This window comes from Xiphophorus maculatus, chromosome 18 (assembly GCF_002775205.1).
Source record: "Xiphophorus maculatus strain JP 163 A chromosome 18, X_maculatus-5.0-male, whole genome shotgun sequence".
NCBI classification, from domain to species: domain Eukaryota; kingdom Metazoa; phylum Chordata; class Actinopteri; order Cyprinodontiformes; family Poeciliidae; genus Xiphophorus; species Xiphophorus maculatus.
This window is the reverse complement of record NC_036460.1, coordinates 8,444,302-8,457,972: the sequence shown is the minus strand read 5'-3', so window position 1 is coordinate 8,457,972 and position 13,671 is coordinate 8,444,302. Positions and strand designations below refer to the sequence as shown.

Here is a 13,671-nt window from a genome sequence, read left to right as displayed (position 1 = left end):
CCCGTTCTCAATAACTACAAAACATTTCCATGGCCGTATTTATTAAATTACTATATTGCAAATATTCTCATTAATCATAGTGTATACGATTTGATCATTTTTTTTCTTACAGTGTGTTAAATTAATTTATAGAGCTTTTCCCATTGTTTTTAAATTGTCCAACTTTACTCCATGCATCTTCCTCAAACATATGAATGATGAAAAAACCCGTCATAAATAACTGTTCAATTTATTCCCAAAGTTGCAGACAATCTGTGCATGTAACAAAACAAAAATAAGTAGGTCAAATTAATGACGAAGAAAACCGAGAATGAGGTTGGCATTTTATGCAGAAGACCTGCTTTGGCTACGACTTCGTACTTCATTTTTAATAGGGGTCTGTGAAAAGATGACAGACATCTCTTCGGGTACATATTTAAAGCTAAGCGCACTCTGTAATACTTCAGATTTGAAGAAGGGTTTTGAAATCCTTACCATTTGGAGCGCATGTCATAAACTCACCGCCCATTACAAATCACTTTTACCTGTTTCACACAGGTGAAGGTGATGTGTTTAATTAACTTCATCAGACAGATTTTTGTCACGTTAAAAGCACGTGACGGCTGGCTCTCTTATCTCCAGGTGAATGATCTTCTCAAGGGTAACTTGGACTTTTTTTTATTATTATTATTTATTAACCTTTTCAAAAGGGTGAAGATTTTGGATCCAGCTCCACTTTTATTAGTGATATTGTGTTTGCTCAACTATGCCAACACGAACATTAGGACTTGGCTTTAGTTCAAAAGCTTTGAACAATCCGTAGAATCTTGAAGAAGGCAAAATGCTGATCAGGCTAAACATCCAAAGGTTATTAACTAGCAACAACAAAGACAAAAAAAAAAAGATTGTTTCTTTGAACATCTTCTCTCTCTTTTTAATGTTTTTATTACTTTTTGTATAGCAGGCTAAACTAAACTGACTCATGAAGTTTATAATATCCAGAAATGCTAATTGTTCAGCTTAAACAGCACTAATAATAGACAACGGCAATTTGCCTGTTGATTCTTGTATTGCATTGTTATAGCAGGAGCTGACTTCAGAGAAGTGCTTGTGTACTTTTGAGTCTCTTCCAATTTTATTTATTGGGCAAGAAGCAGACGTTCTTTTATACACACCAGGAAAGGATGTTTGGATTAATTAAACTGAATCTCAATTTAGCTGTCATAAAAGTACTGTTTCTGCAGAAATGTTTAGGCCTTACAACACTAAGCACAAACAAGACATCTATGAAGGTTCTAGGAATGTGTTTTTATTACAGTTCAAAAAGTTTAAAATTAAGTTCAAAATTAAGCAACATTATTTGTGTCATGATTGTAATCTTGAGATTTACCAGGGCAGTAGAGTCATAACACTGCATAAACTTTTATTTATGTGTGTATTCTCATGCTTTGCATGAAGATGCCAGAGGTGCTGGAGTGATTTTTTTTTCTTCTCATTTTTGTCAGTCAAAAAGCCAGCAGGTGATACTGTCTTAATTATCTGTCTCATGTAAATTGCAACATTAGCTGCACTGAGGTTCTGCTGTGGAAGGCTACATTAACTAGGAAGAACATAGTTGACAATGTTGTCAACTAGGTTGACATGACAAATATCAATATATAGCACAAAGTGCTGACCAATGTTAAAATCTATAGATGAACAAGTGAATTTTTCACTCCTTGAAAAACAAGACCAACCAACATATTTTTTGGTTTATTAAATAGGTTCATCAGTCCAGAAAAAGTGCTTTTGTACATATCATATTTAACCTGGTGTTTTCTTTCAGCCCTCATCACTGGAAGACTCAGTGAATCTGCAAGAAAAGTGGCCATCTACCACACTGATTGGTTCTCTGATGGATCAAACTTTGGTTCAAGCTGGTAGTCTCAACCCAGTGCATGCCCGACCAATACTTTTAGACAAATCGACTGTCCCACGGGGACAAATGCTACCAGTGAGCCAGGATCAATTTCTATCAGCCTTGTTTCAAATCATGGAAGACCATTTCCTAAACAAACCATCTGCATCTCAGGACTTCACTTCAAGTTCTTTTAGAGGGTCAACGTGGTACCAGCAATGGCGACAGTCTCATCTTTGAGCCAAATGCCTTGTGAGGTGACTTCTAACCAAATTGATCCTCATGATGAAACTCTACAAGAATTAAACTGTGCCTTGAGAAATGTTGACTATTTAGACCATAGTGAATCCCACCTCATTGGTCAACATGCTAGAAGAGAAGCAGATAATTTGGCAAATCAAAAATTCAACCCTGTGTCTCAAAATCAAACTTCACCTCTATGTTCAAGTGATTCGATTCCTAGTGACAGAATTAATCCACTCAGTAGTAACTTGCAAGCCATTTGGCTTTGATGCCGTCACTCACTTTGATGCGAGTCCCCAATGGCTAGATTTGTATATGGATAACAGTGGCAATTTGTGCTTTCCTGATGCTAATCATGAAGAGTCTGCATTTTCACCTGAACCAGGCCTTAACTGGCTTTTTTTGATACAGAGGTCTTTGTTGTTTAACAATTGTTATGTACGTTTTATAGTAGGGTAAGGAAAAAAGAAATTAGCTTGAGGTCTTTGTAAAGCATTGTATTCATGTTTGCCGCCCAAATTTCTTCAGACGTCTTGCATAGGTATAGAAGTTTTGAAGGCCATCATTTCTATGTGCAAGTAAACCCCATTTCATAAGACATTTTAGTTTAAACTCTCTAGTCCTTAATTTAGGTAATTCAGCAGTGAATTACCCATTTTTGTACCATTAAAACCCAACTGCATATTGTAATTATATTTCTGTTAAAATACATGTTTCGTCTCATAGAAATAAAACTTATTCTGCATCTACTTTGTGCCTGTTTTTGGAGTACTTTACCATTTGTCATCTGTAATCCACTCAATATCAATAATGTATTCTGTAGGAAAAATAGTTTACATGAAAATCAGTAGAGATTTGAACACAAAGCTGACAACTGAACTTGCTGGACTTCCTATTTAAATGTCTACTTAAATTATATACAGTGTGATTTCTAAAATATATACTACATTTACCACATATACTACAGTACCAAAGTTGAACAAATATTCTGAAATGGTCTAACATTCAGACCAAACTGAAATGTTAAGCATCCATCAACATTTTGAGGCAAAGGTGGTTGGTAATGACTAATAAATAGCAAGTGGAAATATACTTTTCATTTTTCAAAATATTTTAACTGACTTTTTTCCAGGTGAAAAGTATAAGAGTGCCATTATTGATCTAAAGGTTTTAATCAGCTGGCAGCCTAAAGCTGGACCATAAAGGGAGACAATGCGACAGTTTCACAAAATGGGGGAAAAAAAAAAGTTTGATACCAAGTTAGGATCACAAAAATTAATTTATTACTTGTTTTGTTCACCTCTCACACAGAAGAAACCTTCATTATCATTAAAGTCAAATTTTTAAGACAATTCTTCAGCAAAATTGCACAACAAAAGGCAGTATTACAGCTTGTAGGTTAATACAAATATCATAATTTTTAGTTACACTTCATACTATCAGGTTAGGCAATATTTTAATCACCTTAGTGGAATGTAGGAATCTTCTTTAAGGATGATTAAATAAAGACAAATGAAAATAAAGAAACTTTAAAGTTTCAATTTTTCCAGATGTTAGACTTAACATTGTTTGTAAGCACACTAAGAGATAAAATGTTAAACTCCACAGACAAAACCATTATATGTGATCAAAATTAAGCAATAGTTGTTTATAGATCAATTTAATCTAACACAAAAATACTTGAGGTTTTTAAATATTTATCCTATTTGTAAAATATTGCCCTTAATTTAAATATGGAGAGCATATCAATGTGCTTCAAGTTTTGGTTTCCACTTTCTGGATGTTGATCCAGCTGCTGTATATTTAAAGTGCTTGAGAGCTATACCAATGTGTGGAGTATGCACATCACAGTAGCTACCTAGCAAATATAGAGCATGTTCTTATAAATAATGAGTATTAAATATAGACCTTTCTGATTAGTAAATAAGTTTTAAGGCATTGTTGAGAAAATGAGGCAGAATATCAACAGCTATTTGGTGAGTTTCTCTACTTCCTTCCCGTTTTGTGGTTTTTCCTGAAGCTTGTAGTCTTCCAAAATAGCCTGTGCCGTTTGCTTTCCAGTTCTTTTAACCACAGCTTTGATCCCCAGGTTGTCAATATTGAAGGCAGTAATACCAACATTAATGGCAGAATTGACAGCGTTGTCCGTGGCTTGTCCCGCCGCAGTGCCGTACCTTCCGAGTTGGCAGCAGAGTCAAATTGGGTGAGAGGTCAGAGTAAGAGATAAGAGAATTAATTAGTATGCAGTGCAAGGACTGCAAAGATGCCATGCAGAAGTTCCATTTTACAATTACACCCATGCAGGTTCACAAACCAAAAATATTTATTAGCAGAAGTTTTCTGCAGATGAAAGAAAGTAGGCAAATACTTAAATTAATGCTAAAGCCCTTTAAATTCTCACCTTGCTTAATGAATCTTAGAATAGTTTAATACAACCAAAATTATTCTAAGTAGAAAGTTGTAGCAAAACTCCAGTATTGGATGGTGTATATTCATAATTTACAACAGAAATGTGAAATGTTATAATTAATTTGTATAACACCCAATTTCAATTGATAGAGAATGGAAAGATGTCAGTCCACCAGAAATCAGTTGGTAAAGCATACTTTAGTGAATTAGCACAAGTAGAAGGGAAGTAAAGTGAATCAGTGCTGAACAGTACTGCACAATTCAGGACTGAATTGTGGAAAAAAGGGGAACCATGTTTAATTAGCGTTGGAACAAGTTAAAAAGCTGCGTATTGTTAGAAAGAATTACTGTTCTTCTCATTAGATGTATCAGAGACGTTTTGTAGAGCTCTATATCTGTAAAGCAAATTGAGGAGGAATACAAGTGAGCGTTTGATTTAGCTTCTCTTGTGCAAGAGGTCATTTGCAACAAACAAAGGAAAAAAAAAAAAAGTCTAGTAAACTGAGAAAATTCTTTTCACAAAAACTTACTTATGTTTTATGGTGGTGACCGTTTCTGATGCAACATTTGTAGTGATGTCCTTAGCAGCTGCTTCCAAACCATTCCAAACAGTTGCAAATCCTAGTAACGGGGGAAGAAAACAAAAAAATCCTACTTCAACATTTTTTTTAATGAGTCAAGCAAAAACAAACCTTTATAGTGGTTGGATCCAAATAGATAGCCCGAATCTGGTTTCGTAATGTTATAGAACTATTTGGTACAAAAAGATGGAGCAGATTGAATCTTTTTGTACCAGCAAGACTCAGCAAGCCTTCACCTTCAAATGTTTAAATTCAAAATTGAACAGGAAAAAGGGAGCCACAATACTGCTAACACATTTTCACCCGCTAACACTGCCTGGGAAATGTATTACTAATATTTTGTCACCCATCAACCACAAACATCAGTACACTTATAGTAATTTTATGTAACAAACAGAAGATGGCGCATGATGCATTTTCGATTACTATAGTAATCTTTAGATGAGGCACTAATCATTAGCAAAAAATAAAACAGCTTTAAAAATTATGCATCTTTTTCTTCTACTTTACAATAGTGTCCTATCTTGCATTCCCCTATAGTAAAAAATAAAATGACAATAAGGGTTGTTGTAATGTTACATAGTAATATCGGTGAACGAGTTAAAAGGCAATTAATACTCTCGGAGAATATTTTATAAACTCCTTGGAAGTAACAGAAGTGTAGTTTGACCTTACCTTGCATTCCACTGGCAGCCACCACCATTGCGCCGTCCATGTTTGAGCGCCCGTCTTTATCCTTCTTCATGGACTCAGGAATCAGTTTGCCTCCATGTTTTTTCACATGAGGAGCCAACTCTCGACCAACACAGTTAGCCACAGTACACACACCGTCCACTGCACAGGAAGAGCGCCACTCAATTAGAGGTTCACCACAAAACCCACCGGTCACACAAGGTCAGTAAAGCATGCAGGCAGGAAGTCGTGTCAGTCACCTAGAAACTGGCTGACTTTAACAGCGCCTCCTGTTGCTTGCTTGGCCACATAGAGGCTTTTGGTCACAGTGGGGCTCACATCGGTGGGCTTGTCCTCTGGAGTGATGTGTTCCCTGAGCTTAGACGCCCCTTTCTGAATAGCTTTGCCTGTGTACTCAGCCCCTTTGACCAAACCCCAGCTTAACCAGGAAGCACCTAAAGAGATCAAAGAGGGTCTGCCTCGATGCATTTCTGAGCACTGGAATTTCACACAAATAAAAGTATGTAGATGCTGGAATTTAAGGACAGAACATGACCTCACCAGTTAAGATCCCACTTGCCACTTTTTCACTCCATTCAGGCAAAGTTTTCTCCTCCTCGGTTTCTGCAGATGCCACCTCATCAGCTCCAGGTGGTCTCTCCCTCTCCTCAGGTGCAGCAATGGATACCTTCTGACTGAGATTAACAGAGTCTGCAGCTTCATCTGCGGCCTGACCAAACACACACATGTATTGGTAAGCAACTGAAAAACGACTAACAGTGTACGAAAATAATCTGTTTTCAGTCCAATTTGTTGGGGGGGAAAAAAAAAAAAAAAAATCTGGCTCCCAGTTAATCCAGTATACAAAACAGAGAGCGTCACAGAACACAATAGCTCCTCTCATTCTGGGGTTCTCATCACAAAGCACCATCTGTTTACCCCAAACAGACGGCCATTTTAAGAAAAGGCAGAGCAAAGTTGGAGCTGAAAATCTCAATTCTTCTGCTTGTACTAAAAATAAAAACAAAAAGAGCTTACTCTTTGACAGGATACCACATCCATTAGAGAAGATATCTACCCTGACTGCATTCGTGGAACGTGACCTTGTCTGGCATTACTTTGAAGAGGCATCTCTCCTTCCTCAAAGACTGAACTGACGTTTGTCTTTCAGTTGAGGCTCTGAGCTTGTTCGAAGTGCTGCAGATAAGAGCATTATACCTGATTAATTCTCCTCACCTGCCAGTATCAAATCCCCTCTCTGCTGAGGCAGGGGTAACTTCGGGAGAGACGCCAGATCAGAAGTAAGTAGGGCCAGGCGTTTCTTGCTAGGTTAATGTGATTTAGAGAAAAATTAGGAATAGTCTTCAGTCAGCAGCCTTTACATATTCTGAGTACAATGAAAAAAAATCGTTGGCTCTTTTCCATCAAGAGTCAAAGACTAATAACTTCCAGGTAGACAATAAAATACAAGTAAATGAAAAAATGCAATTATTTGGTAATCTTATGATGTTCCTTTCAAAGTACCCAAAGGCTTTAGTGTTTACTGGATTTTATGTAATAAACTAATGCAAAGCAATAATGCTGGCAAAATACAAATCTGTTTAGTGGTATGCATTTGTATAACTAAACCTTAAATAAAATCCAGAGAGATTAATTGCCTTCAAAAGTCACAACCTCATTAGTAAATAGAGTCTGCCTGTGAGTAATTTGATATCAGTACAAATCCAGCTGTTCTGTGAAGACCTCAGAGTGAACAAAGAGTCATAAAAACTCTTTTTTATGGCAGGTCAGTGATACAGTGGTGAAGAAGTTTATGAAAATTTGCTTCAGTATCACTATCCTATATTAATATTGCTGTTTGGGCTGGTAACCAATAATATGATATATTTCACAATCCTTTTGTCCAGTTGGGGGGGGGGGGGGGGGGATGATGACCACAACGCTGACTTCACCACTCCTTCAGTTAAACTCCCCACAATCTTGTGCAGCCTCACTGTCACATGACCAAACTCATTCCCTCCCTCTTGGGAAACAAATGGCAACAAGATGAAAAATAAATATTGGTTGTTAGTATCAATCAGGTTTCATTTATCAAACCAATACTGATATGTTAAAAAAATTACTAAAACGTTAGAAATTTATTTTGTATTTGAACAAGAAGGTTGTTTGTAAAATGAAAGGCATATGTCAAAAGGTAATGTTTTTCATTTACATTGTTACAAAAATCTGCAAGTATATTTATGCCCAATTAAAAAGTCTTTATTGGCATTACAACAATAAAACCCTTCTTTTAACTGCTGGCCAGTTTTTGGCATGGTTTCACTGGTATATTGATGACTTATCTTGGATGATGAGCTATTTAAGGTTCTGTCTCCTTGCCATCACACAGTTTGCTAGTGAGCTAGAGCAGATGTACGTATTTTGGTGAACAAAGCTCAGACTTGGGCTAGAAATTGTAACTAGTGATCAAAGTGTTGACTTTAAAAGTACAGAGACGAGAACATTTTAAATGCCTGTTGTCCTGTTATGTGTCCAAGTTATGCGTCACTTTCCTAGAATAGCTCTCTGTGCCTCCCAGCAGCACAAGAGGATTTGCTAAAAGCAAATTGTGTAAATGTTCTCTGGTGACTTTCAACACTGAGAAGCACAACAGGAATAAATGACAGCAAGTGCTTGCCAGATTTGTGCATGCATTTTGAGAATTTATATATATTTTTTTAAATCATCAAATGGTGTTGTTGCAGACATTACACTTACCTGAACCCTGAGATCTGTCATCTGAGAGAGCAGGTTCTTAAACAAGGCTCGGTCTGCTGCAGGGAGCTCAGACGACAACACAACCCCGACGTAGTAACCCGGTGCCGGCGCCATCATGTCCGGAAACATAAAAACTCCGGTGTTACACTCTAGCACTGGAGAGTTCACAGACATGAGAGGGTAGAGCCAGTCACACACCTGTCATGACGAAAAGGACAGTTAGGAAAACGCCTGGAAGTGACACAAGAGATGGTGGTTTTCTGTGACACAATCATATTCTTCATAAACAATGTGCCTCTATGTATGGCAAAATAACCAAAATTTACACAGAAGTAAATATTAAACAGGGAGAGGTCGTTTTTAAGGCTTTATTCAAACTTGATTTAGAAAACACTGCCGTCTTCTGATTGCTGCATGTCTAACAAGGTTACAGCATACCAGGATAAGCAGGGTTTATTCCCTCACTCATGTGAATCACTCATGTCACAGAGTGGAACAGAAGGAAGATGAAAATGTCAGTCTCATGACCCAGCAGGAAGACATAAAAAAAACCCAGCAAAATATAATTTAACATTACATGTATTCTGTCCTGGCTCTGTCTGTGTTTTCAGTAATAAACCAATTTGTTGACATACTTTTGATTAGTTTGTCTAATGACACGGTGTAGTGTACACATACAGCCTCCACGTTAAGCAAATCAATTTAGTGGGTCACAGACCAGAAAACCACTAAAACAAACCAATAATGTTGGCTCTACAGACCCAAGCTTTGCTTAAATGCATTATTCCTTTTCATTGTCTCTGGATGCCATGAACCACTAATCAAAACTCTAAAACCCAGATTCAAAGCTATAATCTAAAATGTGACTCTGCCATAAAAGCTTTTTGCTCAGGTTAAGAGTTCTGTGTTTATTCTCAATCTGAAAAGAAAACAACAGGGAAGCATTTAGTGATTAGGAACAGTGTAACAGGTCTAATCCTGACCTGGTATTCTCTGCTGGATGACGTCATAGTCAATGGGATTGAGGTACTCACATGATTGTTTACACAAGGCAAGGAATATTGATCATTAACAAACCAATGCCCTACACCAGTCAAATAGATCTGGACTCCATCTTAAAATCAGATTAAAGGTCACAAGATCGGCTAAAATCAGATGGTGACAGCAGTAATAAGAGTTGTTTAAACCTGTTGCATCACACACACGTATGAAGGTGGCCTATAATCATTATTATCTGAGGCTCTGTTTAAAAAAAAAAAAAAAAAAAAAGGCTTTCTGTCGTACCTGCAGAAATGCTGGCGGTCTACTGGGCATCCTGTCCGAGGGATCACTGGTGAACTTCACCAGCCGCAGGTAGCCGGGGTATGATGGGGCGCTTACTTGCCCCTCGGGTGTGACAAAGAATATCTGAACACCATTAGGGATGTAAAGCAGCTCTTCTCCGTCCTCACCCACACTCTGAGAAGATGACGAGGAAGTAGATGTACGACTATAGAAATCATCCCCGACCACTGACATCTCTCCTGATTCTGTGCCATAAGAGATAGAGACATGGCCATCAGCAGCCTGAGGAGAGTAAGCTGGTGGTTGCTCAGCTGGAACCATTGGGGTATGGCTTGCAGCCACGCCTCTTGCAGCTTCTGTGGCTAGGCATGGTGGGGCTGGTCTTTCTGGCTTTGCTTTGGTGTCGAGCTTTGGATACAGACCTCCAGAAGACATGTGTGCGTCACTAGAACTCTGTGTGGGTGCAGACTCGAGGTCACAACTGGTCTCCAGCATGGCAAGGCGTGTGGTGATGTTGTTCAGCGTCTCCTGCATCTTCTGCTGCATTCGCCTGGCCGATTCCCAGGAGCTGCCAACACACTCCTCGCCCCGAGAAGGCACGCTGATGCCCCTGAGAAGATGCTGTCGACCTCGCTTGTACAACTCCAGAGCCTGCGACTTTTCCCCAACTTCATCTGCTGACAGTCCTTCATTGATGCACTCAAACCCTCTTTCATAGCCATCTTTGATCACTTGGAGTCTGGCATTATCAAATGCATCTTGCTTGGCCTTCTCCATTCCCTGTCACAAGGAATTTCAGACATTTTAGAAGCATAAACAACCAAGCAAGCAACAGTACTAATGGTATTGAGAAAACCTTTAAACTTTACTTTAAGGCAACAAGTTGCTCAACACTTTACTCGTATAGATCACGTGTAAATGCACATGGTTTTAATAATGTACTGCCTACGCGACACAGGAGATATAAATGTCTAAAATGTTCTGATTAGCGTCTCAACATGCTAATCCTGTTGGTTAAACTCAAGCCCACTACAACTAACATCTCAGTATAAACAGAATCGGCTTTAAGGCCTGGATTTAAGAAGTCAGCACTTAATAATCCTAAAAAAGGGTAACACAGAGAACTTTGTTAACATAACATTTACAGCTAATATACCCGAGTAACTTTATCAGCATGCGCAGCTTCCTACCTTAGTGGGTCAAATGTCTGTGAACAGCTCAACTAGCAACTAGCCGCCCGCTATCTGTCTTTTATTTCAAGTACTGAATAGTATTAGCTCGACAGACACACCTGCTTGCTAAAGTTAAGTAGATTCAGCTGTTTGACGACTTCCACCAGTAAAGAGATGTAATTTGATGTCGCAACACGTACCCGTGACCCTTCGAAGCAAAACTGCAGTGACTGGAAAAGTGACGCTATTATTACATTTCCTAGTGGAACTGTGCTTTTATTGTGAAAGTATTACCAGGAAGTACTTGAAGTCCCATGAAGCAAAAACTGATTATTTTCGCAGTTCTTCATTATGACCACTGAACGGCAGCAAAGAGTAACACTATGAGTTGGATTGCCATCTGACATCTCTCTCACACACCCCTACATACCACTATAGCAAGCAAACTAACTACACAAGGTTTTACGGCTCTACACAAAATTTGTTGTGGCAAAAGTGGTTAAATTGTAAAGGGTGTTAGTCCCTGATGTCTGCCGCCATCTTGTGGTCATGATCTTAACTGCAACACACCATTTGTTGGACAGATTATTATTATTATTATTATTGTTTTTATATTATTATTTTTGTTTTATTTTTTTGTTGCTGTTTTAAAGAAATACTTTCAAAATAAATGCTGAAACGCAGATGGACGGGAGTGGATGGACCTGTAGGTTTAATCTCATTGAATGCCTCACTGATGTCAAAGCTGGTTGTTCATGAATAAAGTTGAATGAGGTCAAACCTCTATTACGGAACATCCTCGGGTCTCAGGTAAACATTCTCACACATTAGAACAAATAGCGTCGGATGTCAGACACCATAGACAAAAAACCATCAGACTTCTGACTAAACGACCTCAGAATAAAAAGTCTTTGCAAAAAAGACTTCAAATCCGAAGATGACCAGTGTAGGTAAAATTTGTTTTATGGTCTGTAATGAATGTTAGTTTTTGGACACTTCCACATTTACAACTGAGCCTTTAGGAAAAATTTCGCTTTACCTGAACTCAATCACTGCCCTCTTGCGGTCTTATATGTGACTGCAGCACTATTCGTTTGTTACTTCAATGAAGCAGAGGTATCACTAACAGATTTGTTTCTTGACATTATTACAGAGTGCTAATGGCAAACACATGAAGACACAGAAACTATATTTAAATATAAAATAGAAATAATCTATCAAAGGTGTCAATCTCATTTTCTTTTTAGGCCATATCAATCAAGATCATTGTGACAGAATGTACTAATAAGCCCATTAACAAACTGTTAAAATATTAATAAACTGCTGTTTCTGCATTTAATGAGTGTCACGCAAAATAAACAATACTGAACATGTTTTCACATAGATGCAAATTGGCAGTACAGATAAAAACAGTTTTCATTTTATTGATAAAATAGTATTCAAGAACACAACTGTTTTTTGAAGATTATTTTTGCATCCCTCTACAGGTCCACACAAAAAGGAAAAAAAACTATGACGAGCAGGATTTAGCCCTTGAGTTTGACAAATATGGTATTTATTGTCTCACAGAGGGGAAATTCACCTCAATTAAGCTTTGTGTAGACTGCCTTCAAGATCTGTAGAGGGTGCCAAATCCTATCTTAAATAATAATGACTAGTCAAACGTGGACAACATAAGGGTGGTGGTTTGAGTAAATCCAAACCTTTTATAGAAATCATGTCAATATATTTAGTCTAAGTTTGGAAACGATGCTATCTCCAACATTTCTGAAATGACTATTAAATGTCTTTTTTATAAGCAGATGGATATAAATTTGGCCAGGATAATAAACGCAGCATGAATATTTAACTACTGAAGTGTTAGAAGTAAGTAAGTAAGTAAGTAAGTAAGCCTGCTCTACTCTCCTCATCGTCACCAGATTTTTCTGTGATAGATGCTCTGAGCCCGAAGGCATGTGATAAACATCAGTCTCATCTCGCCTTCACTTTGACAGGTTTCCAGCATGCACAGATACCACAGAGCTGGGACTGCACATGCTCTTCACACATGTGGAGTAAATACAGAAGGACTTTAGGTCACTTCTGTGTCCGGTTTAAATCTCTTAGGCCAAATATTGGACATTCTGATTTAAATATTCTTAGAATAAAATAGGCAGTTCCTGAAATGTTATTTCTCTAAGATTTACATAAATACGCTAACTCTGATGTGAATGAAATTAAACTCGGTTGTACAGAAAGTAAATGACATGTCTCCCTGTTGTTGATTGTTTTAACAGACTTTTTAACAGAATCTTAAAGGAAGCTGTAAATTTACAACATTTTCTCATGGTGAGTAGAACAATGGTTAATTTGTGTAAGTGAAACAAGCTGCTAACACATGTCCTGTGCTCTTGCTGTTAGTTGACATCTGTGCACCATATGTTCAGCTCAGCCTGTTGGGACACTAATCTCTTTACAGGAGAAGATGCATCTAGCTATCGCCAGTGCATTTTTCTATTTTCCTGTCTTCTCTTTTTTTAAATTCTTTATTCCCTCTGCAAATTGTTTAAATTGTAAAGAAAGACTGATTTCATTACTCCAGCTATTGCCTGCTACTGAAACAGATGAAACCCAGTGAGGAATGAGGAACGCAGCCAATATTAAATGATGAGCAGGCGGCGTACTGCTGGTGCTCAGA

General features: G+C 37.9%; 1 protein-coding gene across 3 annotated transcripts; it reads right to left on the bottom strand.

Annotated features, from left to right (window-relative positions):
• Positions 1–3,379: 3,379 nt before the first annotated feature.
• Positions 3,380–11,581, bottom strand: LOC102233736 (spartin-like). Of its 3 annotated transcripts, none has more exons than XM_023351789.1 (8): positions 11,114–11,579; positions 9,823–10,602; positions 8,539–8,736; positions 6,343–6,511; positions 6,042–6,236; positions 5,785–5,943; positions 5,059–5,149; positions 3,380–4,293 (listed from the first exon to the last, which is right to left on the bottom strand). In XM_023351789.1, the coding sequence occupies exons 2-8, from the start codon at positions 10,597–10,599 to the stop codon at positions 4,089–4,091; spliced, it is 1,794 nt and encodes a 597-aa protein (XP_023207557.1). In that variant the 5' UTR covers positions 10,600–10,602; positions 11,114–11,579; the 3' UTR covers positions 3,380–4,088. The 3 variants fall into 3 exon arrangements, with proteins under 3 accessions (XP_023207557.1, XP_005796868.1, XP_023207558.1); XM_005796811.3 differs by having other exon boundaries at positions 11,013–11,578; XM_023351790.1 differs by having other exon boundaries at positions 4,130–4,923; positions 11,013–11,581.
• Positions 11,582–13,671: the final 2,090 nt, after the last annotated feature.